Genomic DNA, 24,249 nt, shown 5'->3' on the forward strand with positions numbered 1-24,249 from the left:
CACATTGGACGCATATATAAGTTAGCACCATTTGCGAAGATTCTTTGAAGAATAATTAAAAACAAGTTTTTTTTTTTAAATTTAGGGACTAAATTAGAGAATATAAAAGTTTAAGGACTAAAAACAAGATTTGATGAAAGTATAAAAACTAAAATTATATTTTCCCTTTTAATTTTGAATCTTGAATATGTTCTCTTCTTACACAATTTTTTTCTTTAAAACAATAAACTGCCAATTAATTAGAGATTGCATTTCAATATAAATTTTATGTACCAAAAATATAAAATTAATAAACATTTGATGAATTAATAATAATATAAAAACAATTTATTATTATGTTATCGTTGTATTATAATTAAATTCGTTAAAAAAAATGCTATATAAAAGATTCAATAATGCAATGTGTCATCATCAATTTAATTATTTATATTTATAGTTTATATTATTAATTCATTCTAATTAAATTTATTAAAAAATTTATTTAAAAGATTTAAGAATGCAATTTCTCATATTTCTTCATCAGTTTCATTATTTATATTCGTGGTTTATTGATGACAATCGAATGTATTGTGTACATGAAATGGGTAAATAATTGTGTTTTTTTCTCTCTTTTTAATAGGAGTGCTTTCGAATTAATTTTTTGGTTATGAATTTTTTTAAAAGAAAATGATGAACTATATATGTACTAAAATTGGTATATATATAATTGTATTTTCTTATTATATTTTAAATCAAAATTAAATAATTTTTTGTAATTTTAGGGAAACATCAACATCACATACGCATGGATGAATTGATGCCACATTATTTTAAATTTTTTAAAGCTCTAATTTTAATTAAAAATAGTACTAGAAATATTTAAGATACTCTAGTTAAAGGCTAGTTTGGGACGATTTTTAATTTTGAGTTTTAAAATTTCTTAAAATAACAATCTGTTTTAGTTTTGGTTTTAGTTTCAAGAAACTTAAAACAGTTTAAAAAATATGACTAATTTTAAATAAATTTATTTTGGAAGTTTCATATTATATTAAAATTAATTTAAAAGTGATGTGTGATAGTGATGATAATAATAATGTTGATGATTTCAACAACAATAATAGAAATATTAGTGGTGGTAATGTAGATGTCATTGGTAGTGGTGGCAATGACAATGTGGTGGTGATAGTGGTGTTGATGGTAGCTATAATATTCCTAATTTTTGAATTCTCGATGACTCTCACATTACAACACTTCCTGCGATCGTACTTCACTTTACGTGATAGTATTTCACTCAATATTCCTGTTGGTTAAAATCTTTCACCGGTCAAAACTCCTCGTAGGTAACCCTTTTCGAGATATCAAATCAACTCTGACTTGATCTTTGACTCAACATTCTTGTTGGTTAAAACCCTTCTTTGGTCATAACCCTCTGTACATAGCCCTTTTCGAGACCTCAAAAATCAGCTCTGTCTGCTTTCAGTCAAAACGTGTTTTGTTCTCACTCACCTGAGAAACTTTCCAGAAGGTTACCCATCACATAACTACTCCAAGTCAAGCACGTTTAATTGTGAAGTTCTTATGTAATAAACTATTGACAAGTATATGCATCTTGTTGGTATAAATAATACTAGCTAATTTCTTTATTTCATCCTCAACTATACAATCACATACCAGCACACTGATAATTGTTAATTATGAGTATATTTTGGGGTTAAATTATATAAGAATTTTTAATTTTTCTCTCCTAATTTTTTATTTTTGAACAAATAATTGCTAAATTAATATCATTTAACTTTTTGTACAAAGAATATTAAAACTGATGAATTTATGATGCTTAGTGAGTAAAATAAAGCCCAGAAAAGCGAGTTAATTAAGGAAAGCAGAACTGATTGAGGAGAGTAGGGCTAATTAAAGAAAGAAGACTAATTGAGGAAAACATAACTAATTAAGGTAAGAAGGCTAATTGAGGAAAACGAGATTAATTAAGAAAAGAAAAATAATTAAGGAAAGAAGAATAATTAAGAAAAACATGTTAATTAAGGAAAAACATGACTAATTAAGAAAAGTAAAGACAGACTTAGTGCAAGAAGCCCGCTAATATGCACCTATAAAAGAAGAAGAGAGAAAAAAGAAAAAAACATATAGAAATTTCAAAAGAATACAATTTCTTTTAAAAGACAAAGGCGGAAGAAGGAGAAACAAACAATGAGAGTCATTCATTTCCTCCATTTTTTTTCTTATCTTTTCCCCCTTTAGTAAATATTTGCCTTTTGCAATCATAAAGTTTCCATGACAATGAGAGGCTAAATTCCCTTTGTTGAAAACTTGGCAACCAACAACTCTTAATGTCATTTCTCTTCCTATCTATTTATGAACATTACATTTGTATTATTTTTTCCTGTGCTTAATATTATTACTTATGACTTGATCACCCATTTGCATGGTAAGTTTTAGGGGTAGCGTTGGAAAATGTTATTTTCTAATAGAATTGGAAAAATGTATTTAAATAAAGTCATTACTAGGGATAGATTGATATCTGTTTAACCTGTTATACATCTTTATTCTTAATATAATTTACTATTTTAGCTCTATAAATGGATTTATGAGAGAAAATAGATAAATTAGACTATTTCATGTGAGGGACCAAAGTTAGAGTATACTAACAGATGCATGTGTAAATTGGAATAATTATAAATAGAAAAAAATCATTAATATTACATCAAAGAGTAGCTCTGGTAGGCTAAGTTTCTAATATTCACATATTCTGAATTTCCTTCTATAATAATATTGGATTTTCTCATCTTTTTTTTTTCCTTAATTATTTCATGTTTAATTCTTTTTCTTGTTTGATTTAATTTTCTACCAATTTAAATTACTTTCTACAACCTTTCCAAATCTTTTTCTTAATCAAATATTCATCTACATAAGTACAAGCAAAGTTAATGTGAATACAATACCCGAACTTCCGTTTTAACTTTACTACTTGGGACGCATTGGTGCACTTTCCAATCCATCAACACACAACCCCCAGGTCTCTCTCTTTATAGTGTGATTCGTCGGCGTGTTACAGTGGCAGCCAATGGTGATGACATTGGTGGTGGCGGTGGTGACAACGACATCGATGGTAGTGACAAACGTGATATTAGTGGTGGTGGTGGTGCTAGCAATGTTGGTGGTGTTGGTGGTAGTATTGATGAGAATGAGGGTGGTGGAAGTAGTGTTGGTAGTGGTGGTTACGGCGATGCTAATTGTGGTTGTGGTGGCGATGATGGAGATAGTATTGTTGGTAGTGGTTGCAATGACGATGACATTGATGGTGGTGGTAGCAATACTAATGACAATGGTAATGTCAGTGACGACGACGGTGGCAGTGATGATGATGTTAGTGGTGACACCAAATGGTGGCGATAGTGATGGTTGTGATGACATTGATGATAATTTTGGTGGTAACAATGATTGTGATGATAGTAATATTGGTGGTGATATTGATGTCAATGATGATGGTAGTGGTAATAGCGATGCTGGTAGTCGTGATGGCGACACTTAGTATGGCAGTGACAACAATGATGATTGTGGTGATAGTGTGGTGGTGACAATGACGGAGGTAACATTTGTGGTAATGGTAATGGTGTTGGTATGGTGGTAGTGTGGTGGTAGTGATAACAATAAAAAGAATCAATGTCAAATGTGAAAAATATGTATTTTTTAAAACTAAAAATCAAATTCATAAAATATTTTTTTTATTAATTTTAAAAATGAGGATAAAAATATTTCAAAAATAATTTAAAAAACATTTCAAATCTATCTTTGTCAAACACAATTTATTTTAAAAATTACATAATTACCCAAAAATCAAAAACTCATAACCACCCTAAATAAACCTTTTGTTTTTCTTCTATTTCGTTACAACAAATGAGTGATAAATATGTTCATTAGGGATCAACAAGCGAATCGAACGGCCCACATTATCATCAGACAACAATGGATATGTCCACGACTCCAATTACTATCCATTTGACAATAATGTACATTAGATTAGAGGTCCCATCAATATCATTTCCAAACCTTCATTGATTCATCGCTTATCCTTGTAGATGGAGGGGACGGCGATCATGACCATATCCAGTAATACAAATTAAAGTAGTTTTACATGTTCAAGCCACATAAACCAGACATAATTAGTTCAACAGTTTGGGGCAGATTAATGCATATTTATTTATACTCAAACCAATAAATTAAACAAACCCATCTACTACAGTTCTATTTGTAATTATTTTGGATCTTTGGAGCGAAGTGTAGTGTATCAATATTGTTGTTGAAAAATAGTTTTGGGGAAGGAAACTGCACAATCACGGTATCTAGCCAAAAAATATTAAATAAAAGCAAAGAACAAAGAAGAAAATAAAATAGAAGTAGCGTAGTATGACCGTATGGCATCTGCTTTATATACTTACGGCTCTTACTTCTTTCATATCGGATTGGACTAATCATAGTGATAGAATATAAGATAATATCATTGATATGACTCTGTGGTGGCATTCGATTACACGACTTCCTGAAAGTTTAATTACAATAAATATCATAGTTTTGATAAAAATATTGAATTTTGAATTTTTTTAGATAAAAAGAACGATTAGTGGGCCCATGTCCCCGTTAAGGAAAACCAATTATACATATATATACACAGGTGACGCCACATATTTCCATATTACGCAGATAAAAACTGCTATACAATGTATATGACCATGGTCACAATTTTTTCACTGTAAAGACATGGATATACTATTATATTATAAAGTTAAGAGGAAATTCCAACCTAAGTTTTAGATGACAGGTGAACAATTAGCACGAAAAGGGATTAAAATTGTTGTAGGCAGGGAATCAATCACAAACATATTATATGTACAGACCTATAGTAAACTTGAGAAATCTAGTGTACATGTTTTTGCTTAATGGACTTGGTATTGTTCGGGGGCAAACGTAGTCACGCGGAGCATATATAGGTATATCGCAAAGTAAAAAAAGAGTATAAATATTTTACACGTAGAAATTGTACGGACAGCAATCCATATATACTATGAACCAAGTTAATTATTTTGAGGATTATTTGATGGTCACTTGACTGTTGAACAGCTTCTCCTTCCCCAAAATCACACCCCAAAAAAAGGGGAAAGCTTTTGTTGATTCTTGGGTCAAAGTTTCGTTGGTTGGAGCGAACATGAATGTTGTTGAACTGATTCATCCACTTATATATCCTTCATTTGGGAACCTCGTAATCAAATTGGATTTTTTTTTTTTACCCATGCATGCTTCGTCTTAATTGGTAGTATTAGCAACTAACATAGACGAATCACAAGAAAAAGAAGAAAAAAGCGTTAACAAGAAATAAAATAATGTAAAATTACTAAAATATAATTAGATATTAGGTATACTTGATAAATATCATGATTTCTCTTCAACGTCTTTTAGCAGAGGAAGGCTGTGGAAGATTCTCTCATATTTTATTTCAGATTTTCCCCTATTAATAATTTATAAATCACAATTTCTGACTGGGTCAAAGCTGGAAACAAATAAGTCACATTTCTTCATTTTTTTAATAATGAATATAAATACAAAAAAGACATGCAGTTTGTTTACCGTCAAAACAATCTTTACTTAATTTTTGGGCATAAATTTATTTTATATAATAATAATAATAATAATATATGCACGTAGTTTTATTTGTTTCTTGACACAATTTGGAAAGCCAAATATGGTTGATCTCTTACCTTTATGCAAACTCAACAACCATCACTCTAATCTGTTGCTTGCACACCTCGTTATTCCGCAAAATATAAGATATGAACAGTAAGAAAATAACGTTCTCAATTAGTAATAACCCTTTCAATCCTTCTATATTATATGTCTTTCCTGAATATCAGTCTCTAAAATCAAAACCAAAAATCTCACATACTTTGACCACCAAGAGCCTGCCATCACAAAGTCTCTCTCTCTCTCTCCTCTTTAGGCTATAGCTACCCCACTGTGATATTTTGCTGGTGAAACCACATATCTACCAGAAGCAGCCTCTCCTTTTATAGGAGAAAAAGGCTAGAGAACTATCCTTTTCTTTTTTTCCTTCTCTCTCTTCTTTTTCTCTTTCTCTTGAAACCCTAATACTTGATCCTTTTCACAATCTGTAGTGGTAATCCAAAACCCAGGACAAAGAAAGAGGCAAGAGACATAGCAAAGACTTCTCTCACCCTCTCAAGTCCCAAACAGAGTAACTTGTATTCACAACCTCTCTCTGCACCAAGTATATTAAATGCATGATCATCCGTGGTCTGTTTATTCCCTTGTTTACGTAACACCCTTTTGTGCAAACACAGATTAAGTAAAAGTGATTCAAGCACTGTGTGCCAGTTGCAGTACTCTTGCAGAGAGAGAGCCTTAAAGACGTGTGTGGGAGGAAGCACTTTCTGAAGAAAACTAGCTTGTCTTTCCACAACCAGAAAAAATCTCTCTCTCTCTTTGTCTCGCTCCCATACCTCATTCTGTAACTATAGCTACCACAGTACCCTCTTAAATGCACACTTGTTGTTCTATGTGCAAGTAATCAGAATCTCTCTTCACTTTGTCTCCCTCACGTCTTTCCATTTTCTGCTCTCATGGATTCGGCAAACACCAGCGGGAGCTTGCAATCCTCAAGCGGCGCTGATGAAGAGTACGATTCACGCGCAGAATCATCACCACTCTCTATGTTCTTAACCAACCAACCTCAACCACAACCACCACCAAGCCAAGTTGCTCCCTTTATTCCACCACCACATCAACAACTACAACACCACCAAAACACCCACATGTTCGACCCTTTATCAAACTACTTGGATCCGATCCCACAAAGTTCAGCATCACTGTTAAACCTTGACGTGATGTGGTCGAAACAAGTGAGATCCGAACCAAACCAAACGGATCTTGTTAGCTTGATACCTCATAACCAAGCTTTTGTGTCAAGTCAAACACGAGGGAACAATAGTGGTGCTTTTCCTACTTTGCCTCCAGAGAGTGGTTCCCGAGGACTAATGCTTTCAGTGTCAGCCGCAAACAATGATCAAATTCAAACCCACACCAACAACAGCAGCAGCAACATGGTTCGAAACCCGAAGAAACGGTCAAGAGCTTCTAGGCGTGCACCTACCACTGTGCTAACCACAGACACCACCAATTTCCGAGCCATGGTTCAGGAATTTACTGGCATCCCAGCACAACCCTTCACATCCTCGTCTTTCCCGAGAACCAGGTTGGATCTCTTTGCTTCCGCCGCAACACCAACTTTGATGAGATCCAACGTTAACGTTAACCCTTTGGACCCTCCAACACAACCTCCTTATCTTCTTCGCCCCTTTGCACAAAAACTCCAACTTCGAAGTCTTCACCCGTTTCCCCCCTCCTTTTCCAATACCTTCTTACCTCCTTCAACAAACTCTTCCACTAATTCAACTTCCATTAATTACCAACAACAACAACAACAACTATCTGAACATTTCGGCTTTGTGAAACAGCCTCTCAACTTTAACAACACAACCCCAGACAATAGTACTCTCGAAGCATATCATCAGCTCAAGCACCATCTTGGCAACTCTTCTTCTGTTCTCGTCTCCAGAACACAACAACACCACTCCTTGGAAATTCCGCCGAATCTCAAAAATGGTGTGTTTGAAGAACTGGGACTGAGACACGACCATGTTAACACCGACCTCGGATGTCTTCATCAGAGCATGGTTTCGTCAACATCAGTTGGAGTGGGAGCATTGTCAAGTGGAAACAACAACAACAATAACTTGAGTAATGCTACTAATTCTTCAACGGAATGGGCCCAGAGAACGGGCACCATTACCAACAATGATTGCGATCACGGAGGAGGAGGAGCTCTCAGTGGCACTATCAACTACAGTGACACTAATGGCAAAGTACACTACTCAGCTTCTTCATCGGATTTTCATGGAGAGAAGGGGCCAGACTTCACTGTAACTGCAACCAGAACTCAAGGAATGGTGGAGTCCTGGATTAATTGTTCTTCTGATTAAAGCATGGGCGACCAAACAGAATAAGAAGAAAAAAAAAGGATTGATGTTTGTGATTTCATAAAGTTTAAAGCAACTAATGGTACTATATGCTAGTATAATTCTAATGCATGAAAGAGAGAATCTTAATTGGTATCCTCATCTTAACTATGACAATCGAATTAATTAATTAAACACTATTTTTCATTTTTTTTAACCTTTTTTTCTTCTTTTCATTGTGTTTCTGTTCCCCTCAAATTGTGTGTAAATAAGTAGCAGCTAATTAACTTCTCTCTCACTCTCTATTATTGTTTTCCCCTCAAATTATCTTGAGTTGTGCTTTTAATCATATACACAAAAGGATCCTGGTGGTTTCAAAGTGTTTATCATATCACTTTATGTATTTTGTGTCTTTACTATGTCAATTGGTGTGAGATTATAATATATGGATCTTGGTTTTGACTTGGTAGAGTTTATGAGAGAAAATTTATAATCTGCTGCGTTGATTGAACACGATTAAAAAACCGAATGTGTATGTGTGTCCCTCTCTCTTCTTTGTTTTTGTACGCCTTCAATTCGTTTGGTATCTAATGTACGTTCTGCAGTGCATAGATCTTCTTCTCTCTTTCTTTTTCAGTCTTTAATTTAACGCCGATTATAAAGTTGTGGGTTCTAGGAGTAATTGGTGGCGACATTTGGGGAATTCTTAGCCGCCGCATTCTTGTTTTATCGAAATCAAAGACATCTTCATATGTTTCCAACTTTTCAAGATTATGACAATAACATATAAAACACATCACACATGGGCATGTATCCATGGGTCCATACATTCCCGTCTTCCACTTACTGTGGTTTTTAAATTAAAGACAAAAGAAATTCAATAATTGACGCAAACATTTCACGCCTGTGCATTTTAACGGCTAAATCATTTTTCTTTTGTCGATCATCTTTTTTTTCTCTCTTCAGATTTTAGGAATTACGGAGTAATAGTCACATTAGAGGCTTATCTTAGATGTGTACGTCATCAGTCTAAAATTGGCTCATATAGTTTACACTGGCGAATATGTAGCCATGATGTGCAATAATAAGATTTCAATAGTAGTGACCAGTTGAACCAATTATCTTGGTACGTATGTATATATAAAATCATTATACACTGAAAAAATGGAAAAGGAAAAAGTGTCTGTCTAATTTGAATCACGAAATTATCTCTCCACTACTTTTCATTGCAATTTCGCCCAATAATATTGTTCCTCTCTGAAGAGAAAATAAAGAAAGTGATCTGGAGGCATGCATGTTCTATTACGCCCATAAATGAGACTCACCTTGATGGATTTAACAAAAGTGGGGTTTCGGAAGTCGGTGATATGGTTAAGTGTTGTTAATGGAATAACGAAAACCACAGGATCAGAAAATTCCAGGATCAAGAAGTGTGATAGTCATGATTCATGACATCTTCAAGAAGTGTACCCGGCCGACACCGATACCAAAACTATTTGGAAGTCTTTATGGTTCATTGCACTTTGCTGGTGTATTTTGTTTGTGTGAATAGGAACTCCGTACTTCAATACAACAGTATAAGAACTTCTTTTTTTCTTGAAGATTAAAATAATGCAAATTCGGTATCAAGTCTGAAGAAACACGATTGCGGCTAAATGTCCTGGTGTATCAATTAATATATATGGTCCTCCAAGTCCCCTACCCCGAGCCAGATTAGGACAATGGAAAATTCCAATTCAAATAATCTGAATTTTTATGACAAAGTATTTGCTATACGACTAAAATCAAATAATTTAAGTGCTCCACATAGACAACAAATTTTGACATTTTGTTGCTTTCGTGTGTACGGTTAGACAAGGAAACGCGGGAAAAAGTAAAAGAGAGCACAAGGAATTACAAAGGGTTAGGATCACTAAGGAATAGTATTTCTTACGATTGATAAATTATTGAAGTGCGCAATCACCTTTTGTTGGAGGAGCGGAAATTTTTTTAAGTGAGATTACTATGATTCACACTAATTTTTATAACATTTAATTCAATGTTATTAGTTTTTCTTTTTTAATTTTCATGTCATGTAAAAATATTTGAGACTATAGACATGTGATAGTTTTAAACTATTTAATAATTTTTCGAGGAGAGATGAATTATTAAAAAAGTAAATATATATCATCATGCTTTAGTTGGTTAGCCTGCATATTATCTGTCTATTGAATAAATTTTATTAAGATTTTTAAAAGATTTGTTTAAATGACAAAAAATCAAATTTTATATCATTTATTTTGTTTAATTATTTCATATCGATCTATTTTGGTAAATATAAATAAAATAATATAAATAAGATCAAATAAAATTAAGTGGTATATTTAATAAATAGCATTTTGAACATTTTTTATATCAAAATTAAGTTTTATCAATCCAACTATAAAATCTGAAGCTTTTATAAATTAGATTAATTTTTTTAAAAAAAAATCACATAATTATTGCTTTACTATTTCTCTTCATTTTAGCCTATGATATATTATTTAAAATATAAGTAAATAGCAACTATTTAATTGCATATTTACAAATATCTAAACTATGTAAAATTTCACACACATGATAGTTACAATAACATCACATGATTCAATGAATGAATTGAGAAAAATCATTTATGATTCAATATTATTAAATATATCATTTTACTAAGTTTGACAGTTTATATCATTTGATTTTATCTTAATTTAATAATAATACCATCATTATTGTATTAAATATTCTTTATAAAACATTGAATTTTATATTTAGTTGTTTATTTAAAAATTTAAATATGTTAACCTATCAAAAAGGCATAGGGCATATAAAGAGGTAGGATTAATTTTGTTTGCCTTTTTGAAAAAAAGTTATTACAGGATGGACATTTAGATATACTGTTAATGTTAAATCCAACTTTGAAAAAGATTGAATCACAGTACTCTAAATAAATAAATAAAAACATTTGTTAAATAAATAATTTACACTTAAATTTAAGATCGACTCAAGTTAAATCTACAGTAAACCTAATTTAACCTAGTATATTTCCACCGGTATTATTTCCAAGGGCTGCTTCCCATGTGTGTTGCCGATGCAGGTACGTCCATTCTTGATGCTTTAATGAAGTATGGTGGGATCTAATTATGCGGTTCTAATCTACGTAATAAGTAAACTGCTTACCTAGTGGCTTAATTTAGTTAGATCTAAAGGAAAAAATGGCAATATCGAATTAACTGACTAGTAGTATATATGCCGCAATGAAGACACACATATATAAGGTTCAGTTAACTTACCTAATTTATTACCCAAAAAAACGAATTTACCTAATTTCTGAAGAACTTGCCCAAATGGGAACCGTATATAGGATCAGAAATGGATTATTTATTCACTCACCGAATAAAATTATGATAATAAGACCCAATAAAGGAAAGGAGGAAAGGACATCAGCTTGAAGGACTCCTGAGCTGGAATGGTTATAATTTAATTTGTCAAAGTGGTTTGTCTTTTGCATGAAATGTCCGGGGATACAGTCCACTCCAAAAGTTAAAAATCTTTATGATTTCATTCATTGATAGATCATGATCTTTTTCATCTCACCTTTGTATTTGAAAATTTTAGAAGGATGAGAGGGAGATATACATGCGGATGAATGAATTTCAAAAGTTTTTGAATTTTATTTTATTTTGTAAAGAAAGGCATGCTCATGAATCACAAAAATATCATAGGGGGGTACTTTCCCAAAAGGTAAGCAGTACTTTTCACATTAATTACTTTTACAAACTATATGAAATGAAATAAAATTGAAATGATTACAGGTGTGGGATTTTGGGAGATTTGTTAGGAGAGGGCTTCCGTGAAAATGGATGCCACTATCTTTGACATTTCATTTAACATGATGCATGATGGCCCATTGCCAGTGAACAAGGCTTCGCTTTTGTGCACTTTAACAGTAATGGCTTTATGCCTTTCTCTCCCATCCCACCCTACAGTGCCCTATAATTTTGAGCCTAAACTTGAAAAAGATGAACAACTTTTCCACTCCTAATAAAAAAAGGCTGCCTCTCCTTCGCTTCAATTCATTTCTAGTACCTGATGCCAGAAAAAGACAAACATATATCAGTTGAGTTGAATCAAACTTTTATATTTAATTAATTTGCCTTAAATGTATGCATGGGTCATCACTTTAGTCTTGTTTTTTGTTTAAAGAGATCTTTTTTAGTAAAAATTCAATAAAGTGATCATTTTGTACGATTCAAAAATAAATAATAAAATTTATATTAATGAAAGGCATATTTTTATAATCATGAAATACTTTTTTTTATCCATAAAAATTAAATACAATATTAAAAAATTTATAACACTTACATATCCTAGTCAATTAATTAAGTAAAACTCCTTTAGCATAATCATGAAAGGCTAAATTAATACTAAGAATATTTGAAAAGACTAAATATGATAATTAAAAATATTGATAACCTGTTTAACAAATAAGATCAATATGGTGGTATTTATATTTATAAAACAATCTTAATCTTTTCATTTTTTTGTCATAATAACATGTTATAAATATATTCATTAACTTTATTAATAATTAATTTACATCGGATAATCCATCGAACCACTTTTAATAAGATGTATTCTCTTAATTTTTTTTTTAAAGAATATCAAATCTAATTCGCTTGGAATCAATGACTTGTTGATTCTTATATCCTATTTTATATGCCTACATTAATTTTTCTATTTTTTATTTTCATATTGCACATCATATTTATATTTTTTCTCTCTCAAATATAATATTATTATATATTTTTATGGTACCCATGTGTTAAAATAGATAGGCTCAGCGTGGAGCCACAAAGCCTCCTTCCACTGCATCGCGTATGGTTATTACCGCAAGTTTCGATTGCCACCTAGAGCCTATAAATACCATATTCTCTCATTGTGGTGTACTGGTGTTATGTTCATTCTTTTTCTTTCATCGTTTTGTTTTGGTTAAAGTGTACCAATTTATTCAAATAATAATTTAAACGTTAAGATCAAATGTCAAATTTATATGAACTTTGACTATACTTTGAGTTTATATATATCTAATTTTAAACAGTTAATAAATTGAATTGAAAATTTGTTGAGTAATAATGCATAAATATAAATTTGATGTAAATTAAACTATAGAGTAAAGCATGTGTAAGGATGAGAAAACAAACACTCAGAGTGAAGTGATGATCGATGCAGAACTACGGACATGTTGGGGGTTCAATCTACCATAACTACTCTTAATGTAACTTTAACGATTTTTTTCTATTTAATGTTATTTCAATTATTACCTACATTCATTAACCTACTCTAACTCTAACCATTATCCCTTATGTGAAAGAGCTTAAATTATCTAATTTTACTCCTAATTCTTTAAGAGCTACATCAAATAATTTGCTTTAAGAATAAAAATGCATATATAAGGTTAAATAATATCATTCTATCCCTAGACATGGATTACCTAGATGCTCTTTTTAAGTTCTTAGGATATAAACATTTTTCAATGGATAAACCCTATAACACTACATGAGCATGGGTGATCAAACAATAAACATGATAATAGACACATAAAAGAGACAATAATATCGAAATAATATTAAATAGAAAGTTAGAATCATTACATCAAGAGCATTTGGTTGTTAAATTCCCAACAATGGGTGATTTAGCCTTACATTGTTATAAGACACTTACAAATACAAAAAGGGGTTAGAAGAAAAGGAAGTAGGTGGAAGAAAAATGGAAGAGAGATGCTCCAAAATGAGTGGGTTCCCTTTCTTTTCGTGCCCTAGTTTTCACTCTTCTGTTTTGAATGAATGATATGCCTAAGTTTCCTTTCTTTTTCTCGTTAAAACGTAATTGTTAGCCCATATTTTTGATGAGCTAAAAATATGCTCTAAATACGCATTAGATGTCGTCTTGAATTTTGAAGCGTATTAAAGAGCAAGAAGCTTGCCAGATTCTGTTGAATCGAAAAGAAAGAAGAGTCTATTGAAAAGGATTCACAGGTTCAAGGAAGTATTTACAAAATACAAGGCTAAGACAAGAAAGAGGGCTTCGAACCATTGGGCGAATCGAGCTGGCATATGGTCGAATCGAAGTCAAGGCAACAAGATTGCTGGACTTAGCAATTTCTGACAAAACTTCACAAAATTAGTTCGACTTCGAGCAATATGGATAACCGTTCTAAGGAGCAGTTATGTGCATGCAAGGTATACGTAGCAGGACACTTGGCATTAGGATAGTGTTCGACCGTTAGGGCAGTTTATTTTCGAATGTCTATATATAGCAGTTTTTTAGGTAGATTTCAAGGTCGCAAATCATTTCTACAAATCCTTATACACTCAAAGTATCCAGCGCAGAGAGAAACGAGTACGCAAGGGGAATGTATGATTGTGAACCATTTTAAGTTTCTGTAAACTTTACATTTCAAGTGCAATGCAATTTACGTTTCACTTTATAATTCCTGTCTTTCAAAGGGTTCATTCGATCGAATGAATTCGCTGATCCTTTAAATTCTGCAATTTACTTTTCTTTTGTCAATTTACTTCCAGCATTTCGTTCCTTTCAAAGAACTTTACCTTTTACAAATTTCAAACCAATGAATGTTTGTTGCAACGATGAACATTAAAGGCTTTACATCTAAAGCAAACACACAAATGGCATGCTCCTGAGATTCACTAGTTGATCTCGCAAGCAATTAACTTAGACTAGCGATTGTTTACCAAATTTCAGCGTAAACAATAATATAATCATGTTTTTTGACATTGACTATGCACTAAGTCAAATGTACGCGTTGAGCGTGCATGTCATATCTATGTGGCTTAAGTGGTCACGTGCTAAGCCTCTGGGTGCAAGCATAGCACGCTTGCACGTGACAGTTGGCTTTTAAGGTGGTTTCTTGGGCTAAGTGGTCTTAATGTGCTGAGTGAGACTGTTACGCTAAACGCGATGTTGTAGTTCTTCAATCCTCTTTTAAGCCTCATGTTGTATCTTTACAAAAAATACATCAAATTAATTAGTTTTAGCATTTACTCATAAGGAGATAAATTTTTAATGTTTTGACACAAAAGAAATAATAAAAGAAAAAAAATTAAATAATCATTATGTAATTTAAATATACAAATATGTATGCATAACCATTATCAATTTTGTAATCATGTGTAATTATGTATTGATTCAAGTGTCAGACTAGTACTGATGAGCTTTATAGCACTTTTTACTTATGCATCCTGCTAAATTCGTAACCCTAATAACCAATATGGATCCAGGAAATTAAATTGGTTGCGAGAACTTGGGTGATTTAAACTATATAAGATGTCCATATGGTTTAGTAACATGTCAAGTATAATTAATCTGATTAAAATTGACCTAACACAAAATATTCATATTTCGAAATTACTATTGCGATTGAATGAGACGGTAAATTTTTGTATGCTATTTATTTGGTTAAAAATTATATTAAATGAAAAATTGTTTTGTACCGTAAGTTGATAACTTATTTTATCTTTCATTTTGAGTTTAAAGGCAGCATACTATTGATTTAAAACTTTTACATTGGTAATAAATTAAAAATTCATTTTAATATAACTTTTTAAAGATAATTATTATAAAAATTAATAAATTTGTCATGTAAGGTTAATTTATTCATCAATAATCCATGTATATAATCTATTTTCTCTCATTAATTTTAACGAACTGAAGTTTTCGGTCCCAGAGTTAAATTCCAAACCAATTAGCTTAAACCCCTACAAAGTTCATTGCATTCAAGCATCTTTTTCACTCTTTACGCTTTCTTTCAAAGGTTTGGTTTTGCTTCTCAGTTGACACCCCATTTCTAAATGAAGATGGTATTCATGATGGTCAATGCAGAACCATGAGTGGCAAGTCTCAACGGTGGAGGTCGTGATCTTCGTCTAAACATCGAAGGGCCGAGAAATCATCGCCTCTGCCAAAGGAGGAAGATCCTGACAGTAATGATAATGAGTGGAGAATCCAAAAGTGGCTGAGAGGAGGAAAGGGACTTTTAGACACGATGGTTTTCATAAATTTGCTTTACGCAGAGAGATTCAATGTAAAAAGAGTAACTTTATCAAATTAAGTTTCATTCAAGCTAATTAGTTTAATACTAAAATTTGCTTTACTTTTGAAATAACATCTGGTGAAGTTACTCATTTAATACTCTTTGTACAAATTAAATTTTAGAGAAATGCTAGAAATACATGTATATAGAGAATTATAAAGTGATATAAATATAAGATTTAATTATATTTTATATTTTTTAATTTTTTTAGTTAATTTTATCCCAACAAATTAATTTCACGCATTTTATTCAAATTTTTAAAAAAATTATAAATTTTACCTTCTATCATTTTACTCTTAACATAATTACATTTTTAATTTCAACTTTTTATTCTTTTGATAAATTTTACATTCAACTTTTTTTTTGGCAGATATTATTCCTAAATTTTTATTTTTGAAAAATTTTAGTTCTAATTTTTGTGTTTATTAATGGAAAAATATTGACTAGGAATAAAATTTACAAATTTTTTAAAAGTTAAAGATAAAATGTATCAAATTAAAAAAAATTGGATAAATTTTATCAAAAGTTAAAAAATTAGGATAAAAAATACAATTAAGCTTAAATGTAAAAAATATTGGCACTTTTTAAAAATAAATAAATTAGAGTTATCTTTTGTCAGAAATAATTTCCCTCAAGCCGGGAACACTCTTTATGGGTTACAAAATTTTAACGACTTGAACTAAAACTATAGAAGTATTTAACAAAATCACATAACTAGAACTTCAATACGAAAACACTGATTGAATTGGAATAACTCTGAGTGAGTACTTGGGGATGCAAAAGTTTTATAAAACTAAGCAATTTTTTAAAATCTTTTCATCCCAGCCACAGTCGAATATTCGCGCGCGCAACAATGCTGTTAAATTCGTTTCTTGCATTATTTTCTTTTTTTTTCGTTCTCTTCTTATTGCTTCCCACTAGCTAGAATCTTTGTAAACAGATATATAGCACATGCGACATGTCCACTCCAGCTCCTAAAGTTTTTTGCTAGCTAGATCGAATTGATGCATCGTAGATTTTCGTTTCATATTCCAGATCGTCCACTGTGAATTGTTTTAAGTCAAAGTAAAATATTGTAAAGCAGTTTTTTATTATTATTAAATTAAAAAATTAAAGTCTAGATAAATTTGGTATACTTAAATTTAGTACTTTTTTTTTTTCTGGATTTAAAACTATGGATGTCTCTTAACCTATTTATTAGCTAAGTTAATTTTGTTTATAATATGTGAATGTTGTTGACCCAAAAAATTTTGTAAAAAAAAACTAAGTACATTAAACTAATAATTATTTTATCTATTATTATTTACAAAAAGATAAGTAATTTCGGTGTCTGTTTGTATATTTTTTATAAGACGTTAAATTGGGTTTCTATTAATAGTCATTTTCGTCGTAATTTAGTTTATTATTTTTTCTCAATACATATACATTTGTATGTCTTTTTCTTATAAAAAAAATATATGTTTTTATTTCATTAATTTAAAGATATTTATCTTTTAGTCCTTTAAGTTTAAATTTGATATTTTTTTTTAAAAAATGGAAACAATTCACATTCTTTCCTTGTCACTAAAATTATTATTTCTTTTGCTGATGAGATAAACATTTGACAACTCACCAAATGCAACAGCTTTAAGGAATCGAATGGTAGGGGAAAATGATTTTCATGCACGAAAATCATAAATTCTAAATATTAATATTTTTTTTAATTGATCAAAAATATTTTTTAGAATATTTATATAAGTTTCTCAAAAATTAAAAATTAAAGAGTTATGTAATATTATTATTAATTATTTTAATTATTTATCACATTAATTATGATATTTAACTAGAGTAACAAAAATTAACTCAGGAAAGTTAGATTTTCATCTCTCTCACGAGAAAAAATTTGTGAAAAAACATAGCTAAAAACATTTTTAGAAAACATTCTTTCCCAAGGAAACAGAAATATTATTCATTTAAAAGATATACTAAACACGAGAAATTAAGATTATCAATCTAAATTCTCAGGAAATTAAAATTTTCTTTCCTGCCAAACATCCCTAAGAGTCGTGTGGTGAAATTCTCACAAGGCTTGTTGATATGATTTAATTTGGAGTCAAATTATTTTTACAAATTGTCCTTTAATTTATTATCTTGTTACAAGAATTGAATTTAAAGAGCATGTAAAGGCTATCAATATATACAAACTCAAGTCCAATATGGAAGAATAAGAACTCAAGATGGTATACTAAGTTCAAGTGGAAAAATACCCAACCAAGAGATTTAATAATGCACTAACTATGGGCTTACACCATAATTTATTATTATTATTATTATTATTTATAATTAATTTTAATAAATTGTTTGTATTGATGCTAATTAGGAGCCAAGTTTCAACCCAGATTAGATTTTTTAAAAGTTTATTTTAAATTATAAGTTTTGCCTTAAGCATGTTTGGACCTATATGCCTAACTAACTACAACTCAAACGTATTGGAAAGAGGGTTTACCGTTATCTTATATCTCAACCAAAGTCAAACCCGATTCTTGATCAAAATAAGCTGCAGACACCTTGCAAACAACAATTTCCAATAAATAATTAAACAAAATAATAGAATAGTAATAAATATAAAATAATCCACGTTTAGATTCAATGATTAACGGCACTTATGTTAAGTTCACGTGTTTAAATTTAAACAGGGAACTATAAAATAACCCGAGTTAAATTTTAAAAATACACAATGAAAATGAAGCTGATTATATGAAAAACACTAACTCTCTGACATCATTTGGAAGTCATGCATACATCAAAACTACTCAGTATGTGTTTCCTCTCTGGGCAGCTGGCACTGTAGAGGCACGGATTATTATTAATAATAATAAGGACCTCTGTAGAAGCATGGTGAGCTGTTATAATTAGAAAAATGTAATTTTCAGATCAAAATCATCACCATCATAAGTTCAGAATCAAACAAATAATCACTATCCATCAAGCTTTATCTTGTCGTTAGTTTTCCTTTCTCGTCGATCGCCCAGCGATGGGCCAGTAAGCTCTGTTCGGGCTAATCATTCTAGTAAGGACAATAAGGATATTGTTATTGGCACTATCAAATTTTCTATTCACATTACCCATGTGGGTACCTTTTACCTGTATTTCCAAATTATTCCTTGGACGGAATACAATAAAAATGTGTTTTTATCACCTAAACGGAGGTAAAAAAAAAATTGAAATCATGATATCGTTGTACACTTGCACACCGGAATTATGATTTGTTTTTTTCGATCATACTTATTGAAACAAAAATAAGCTTTGGTTGAGAGAGAGAAGACAAAAATGAGATTTCTTGGACAAGAACCCCGACACATCCCAAACCCCAAACGCAACAACAGTACAGATTTAAACCCAAACTAGATCCTTACATCCCCTTGACCTTCATTAGAGAAATTAAGCCACAAGATCATTGCATCCCCTTCGCCTTCTTAAAACCAGACCATAAAAAGCCCCCAAATACTGTTAGAAAATGTTTATTTTATAATTTAAAATTTAAAGTTAATCAGTTTTTGTTTTTAGAAAATAAAATGTTCAGTTTTTTTTTTTGGTTCAGTTATTTATCTATTAACATTACAATAAGTTACCTATATTATTGTTAAGATTTTAATTTGCACGTTGGAAGTTTGTTGCTGCTTTTGTTTTTGAACGTTAAAAATATTATATGCAATAATTTTAGTTATGATTTTCTTAACGTTGTTACTACACATTGAGTTGATTTCTTTTGTTGCACGCGGCATGTTTTATGGGCAACAGCCAACAGTACATCTTTTTTCCTATAAATATTTAGTTTCTTGAGAGTGTTATATTCTTTGTACTTATTGTTAACCAATACTTTATTATATTTTGAAGCTATATTACTATTGTTTTTTTTTATTTAGTTTGAGATTTTGTATCTTATTTATTTATTTTACAACAAATACACAAACCCATTTGTGCAAACCTCTGGCGGTAGAGGATGACCACCAAGCTCAAGCCCAACAGTGTTGTTCTTGTCACTCCTCGTAGTGAGGTTGTGTGCGACGCCATGCTACTGGATCTTGAAGGGGTGGGTTGCGTGAATCTCGACAAGGGAAGTAGTGGAACTGCACGATCTGGTAAGTTCTATGGTTGGGATGCGACAGTGCTTGGAGGAGTGCAACACTGCTTGACAGGATTAGGGTTATGTAGGGAATTTGGACTTGTGGACAAAAGAGACATTTCATCCTTTTGGTAGTGCCAATAGCACTTTTGGTAATCCCCAGATCATAATCCTTATTATTATTTTAAGATGTAAGTTGTGACATGGGTGTCCATGTGAGAGACTGGAGAATGGGCCATATTATCTCAAATTATCCAAATTGGTCTGCACCTATTTTTTTTTTTACCTTATCTAAGGTCCATTAGCTCTTCATGGTGATGGGTGATATACATTGACGCGTATGCCATGTGCCATCACGCTCATGCTTAAATGCGTAATTAATATAAGAATGATCATGATTAGTGAGTCCAAGTAGCTGCTAGTCCCTTTGTCTTCATCGTCAGTCACCACATCTCCAGCTCTGGCTCTTGCCAAGGTCATAAGTGATGCCTATACACTCTCACCATCATTAGCTATTGCTCTTAGTCTTTCTTCCAATCGAGTACCATTTAAGATGTAAATGAATTTTTTTTTTCTTTTCTGCTATGCTCTCACTCCAAATTTCTATCACCATAATCTTAGGTGAACAACCACACAAATTTTAGTAAACTTGCTAAAGGAAAATTGTAAGATTGATAACTTTTAAAAACTAGGAAAAAAAAACTACAAATTAAAAAGTGGCCTTAATTTTTTTAAAATTAAACAAATTATAATTTTTTAATTTTAATTAAAATCATACAAAAAAAATATCTACTTTAATAAATTCAACCTTTTCACTTTTTACTTATATAAACTAAATTTCGTTTTTGATACTATTTACTCACAAATTTTTTAATAATAATAATTATAAATAAATTTACATTTATATTGCTAAATATTTTAATAAAATTATTTTCAATATCTTAAAAATTTACTTGATAGCATTTTGGTTATCAGAAAATATTTTTAATTAGTACATTATGATAGTCTAAATATTTTATATACCGTTATATAATTAATCATGAATTGTCATATATGTTGAAATTCTTGATTTTTATGATAATAGTTCTATAAGATATATTTATGAGTGGTTGAAAGTATAAAATCTTTATAATAATAGTGTATGAAAATAAAATTCCTAGAAAACTTAAGATGACAAATTGTTTAACAAATGTTCTTTTTATCACTGAAAAAGCTCCTTTTATTCATGATGACAAATTGTATAGCTGTGGGAGGCTTATCCCTGTTTATCAAACTTTTGGGGGGCTTATCCCCGTTATCAAAACCGAAAACACAACATTCTTGTTTGATGTCAACAATGCCAAATGACAAAGTACATAGAAATCCTGCAGACTTGGGTTAGTGAAAATAAATGCTTGATACATATCAATTAACACCATATTACATATTTATGTAAAATGGAAAAGTTTTTTTTTTTGTTTTTTTAGAGAAGTGGTAAAGTTATAATATACATTTTTAAATAATTAATATATGTAAGTAGCATTATCATTTCAATGAATGATTTCAACAATACATTTATAGTAAAAAAGTTGTAGTGTTTTAAAACTAACTCTTATTTTAGTAATTAATAATATAATATATAGTTGGGTCCATGAACAGTACATCATGATAATGATAATGGTATCAGAGTCAACTCACGTAGCCCAAACTTAACAGAAACAACCGTGGACATTAAACATATTAGTGATATCTTGGCATGCCATGTAGTTAGGAGAATATATAACAAGCTAGCCATTATATAATATGGTAAAATGCTAAAAGCTTCGATCTCATCGTTATCCTGGATTTAGAAATTGAGGAATATTTATTTATATGGTAAAAGCATATTCCTTAAAGCGTTACATCGTTGATGTAATCTTTTAGTCCCAAAACCTTTTTATATTTCGGATTTTAGTTTTTAAATAAAATGTTGATTGGTCAAAGTTTTTTTCGTGTTATTTTTTAAAAATTATTTTAATGGTTCAAATTTTAAGGGTTAAAAAGGCCATCAAAATATGCGTAGTTGACTGTTTGAAACGAGAAAACAATTTCTTGCGGCTAAAACCCGCCAGAAATTGATCTCCCCTTTTCAAGATTATTTACCTCTTTCGTCCACTTCTCTCACAAGATTTTCCAGATTCAGACCCAAATTTTGAGTTAAACAATCATCAAGAACTTTTTGTGTTAAGCGAAAAATCAGATTCAAGCTCAAACTTTGAATTTTGTGAAGTCGAAGTCTTATCGAGAGAGAGAGGTTTGTCGAGCTTGCCAACGGCGAGGTATTCAACCATGCACGAATCGTATCCCTCGACGGTGGCAAGCAGAGCAGCGGCGCGTGAGTATATTCTAACTCGAGATCGTGGAATCGATCTCCGCTTCCACCGCCTACTGCGCTGCCGCAGGGATCCCCTCCATCTTCTTCCTCCCTCGCGACCATGCTCTTTCTCCTCCTTCCAGATCCATACAATTTGCTTCTTTGTTGTCGTTCAGTACACTCACTGTAATTTCATTTCTTTTTGTTTGGATTTCAATTTAATATGAAACATGGAATGAGGAACAATGTTATTGGGTGGGGGTCGAATTTACTCATCAGAGTTGCGGAAACGGAAGTGGAATCAATTGGAGGAATTCTTAAAGAGGAAAAAACAGAAGGCAGAAAGGATTTTAAAAGGTAAAGGTAAATGCATTCAAAAATCTAGTTTGGAATATGTCTTTGAGTACTATTTTGGATTTGCAAAATTTGGACATAAAAAGATCTGGAGAAAGGGAAAGCAAATGAGATCCGCAAAGGTCGGAATTTCTAGCTGATGGTGTCTGTGTTCTTTAAATTTTCTACTATAATAGGAATACTTCAGTTTTCGGTATTTTCTAGATGATTTTTAGTTGCTAGAAATTGAACTCCAGTTAAATAATTAAAAATAACATTTCACAGTCTCAGAAACCAGTCAATATGTTATTTAGGATTAAAATTTAAAAATATGAAAATTTTTTAGACTAAGAACTTAATTATTTCTTTCATAAAATTACATGTGTTATTCAGACGGCGGGTCCAATTTACAAAGCTTTGGCCTGTTAAGATTAAAAAACAAAGATTGTGATCCTGTAATGATAAAATATGTTTCATGAGATATGGTTACTGCAACATCAACCTTACTGGTGGCATTAATATTAGAGATCAAATATCAATTTCTGCATTATTTTATTGAGGATTCCGCTTCTCATATGCGGTTGAATGCCTTTAATTTATGTTGAGGTATATCATAAGTTCATAAGAAGATAGTATTTAATATTGAGCTCATCTAACTACTAAATTAATAAGTCTAGCATGAAGTCTCACTCAGAGCGTAACTCTTGCTTAGTGTGCAAGTCAGACTTAGCGCGAGAAGACTCATGAGGAAAAGTTCAATGGGCGTTTAATGCACAGATGTGCACGCAGCGCGAAGTCGGCGTGAAAAGTAGCCTACCTCAGGCCTATAAAAGGAGTAGGAAGAGAAGACACATCAAGTCTGAGAGCTCTCTAGTGCAGAAATTCAAAGCTTGAGCCTCTCCCTTAGGGGAAACCCTCTTTCCTTAGTCATTCCCCATTTTCTTATTAGTAGTCATCCAATCATTTCTTTCATTAATCTCTGAAGGGTAAAGTTTTTCATGACTATAAGAGGTTAAACCCCTCTGTTGGAGCCTAGCAGCCAGTGCCCTTCTAATGTAACTGCTCTTCTTAATTATTAATGCAATTTTAATTTCAATTTCTGTTGTTGTTTCTTTTTTGTTTTTCATTGCTATTGTGTGGTTTGACTATCTATGCATCTGTTTTTAGGGGTTATTCATTGGGAAATGATAATGTCTAAAGAACTGAGAAATGACATCTCAACATTGCATTGCTAGGGATAAAGTGACTTTGTTGTGCCTCTACATACAACTTTATACTACTTAATGTTGTTTATGATTTCATCTTTGCAAAGAGATTTGAGAGAGATAATACATAA

At 31.3% G+C, this 24,249-nt stretch overlaps 1 protein-coding gene and 1 long non-coding RNA gene across 2 annotated transcripts; both read left to right on the forward strand.

Moving 5' to 3' along the window:
* The first annotated feature begins 5,855 nt into the window (after positions 1-5,855).
* LOC102666199 (transcription factor mef2A) lies at positions 5,856-8,405 on the forward strand. The gene has a single exon (XM_014778944.3). The coding sequence runs from the start codon at positions 6,627-6,629 to the stop codon at positions 8,043-8,045; it is 1,419 nt and encodes a 472-aa protein (XP_014634430.1). The 5' UTR covers positions 5,856-6,626; the 3' UTR covers positions 8,046-8,405.
* A 13,891-nt stretch (positions 8,406-22,296) lies between these two features.
* LOC106799728 (uncharacterized) lies at positions 22,297-24,009 on the forward strand. The gene is made up of 2 exons (XR_001389465.3): positions 22,297-22,937; positions 23,626-24,009. It is a non-coding gene; the product is annotated as an uncharacterized lncRNA (long non-coding RNA).
* Positions 24,010-24,249: the final 240 nt, after the last annotated feature.

The sequence above is a fragment of the Glycine max genome, chromosome 8 (genome assembly GCF_000004515.6).
Source record: "Glycine max cultivar Williams 82 chromosome 8, Glycine_max_v4.0, whole genome shotgun sequence".
Taxonomy (NCBI): Eukaryota; Viridiplantae; Streptophyta; class Magnoliopsida; order Fabales; family Fabaceae; genus Glycine; species Glycine max.

Excerpts from the sequence above, each read along its gene's own strand:
- LOC102666199 (XM_014778944.3), top strand. The coding sequence starts at position 6,627 with ATGGATTCGGCAAACACCAGCGGGAGCTTGCAATCCTCAAGCGGCGCT.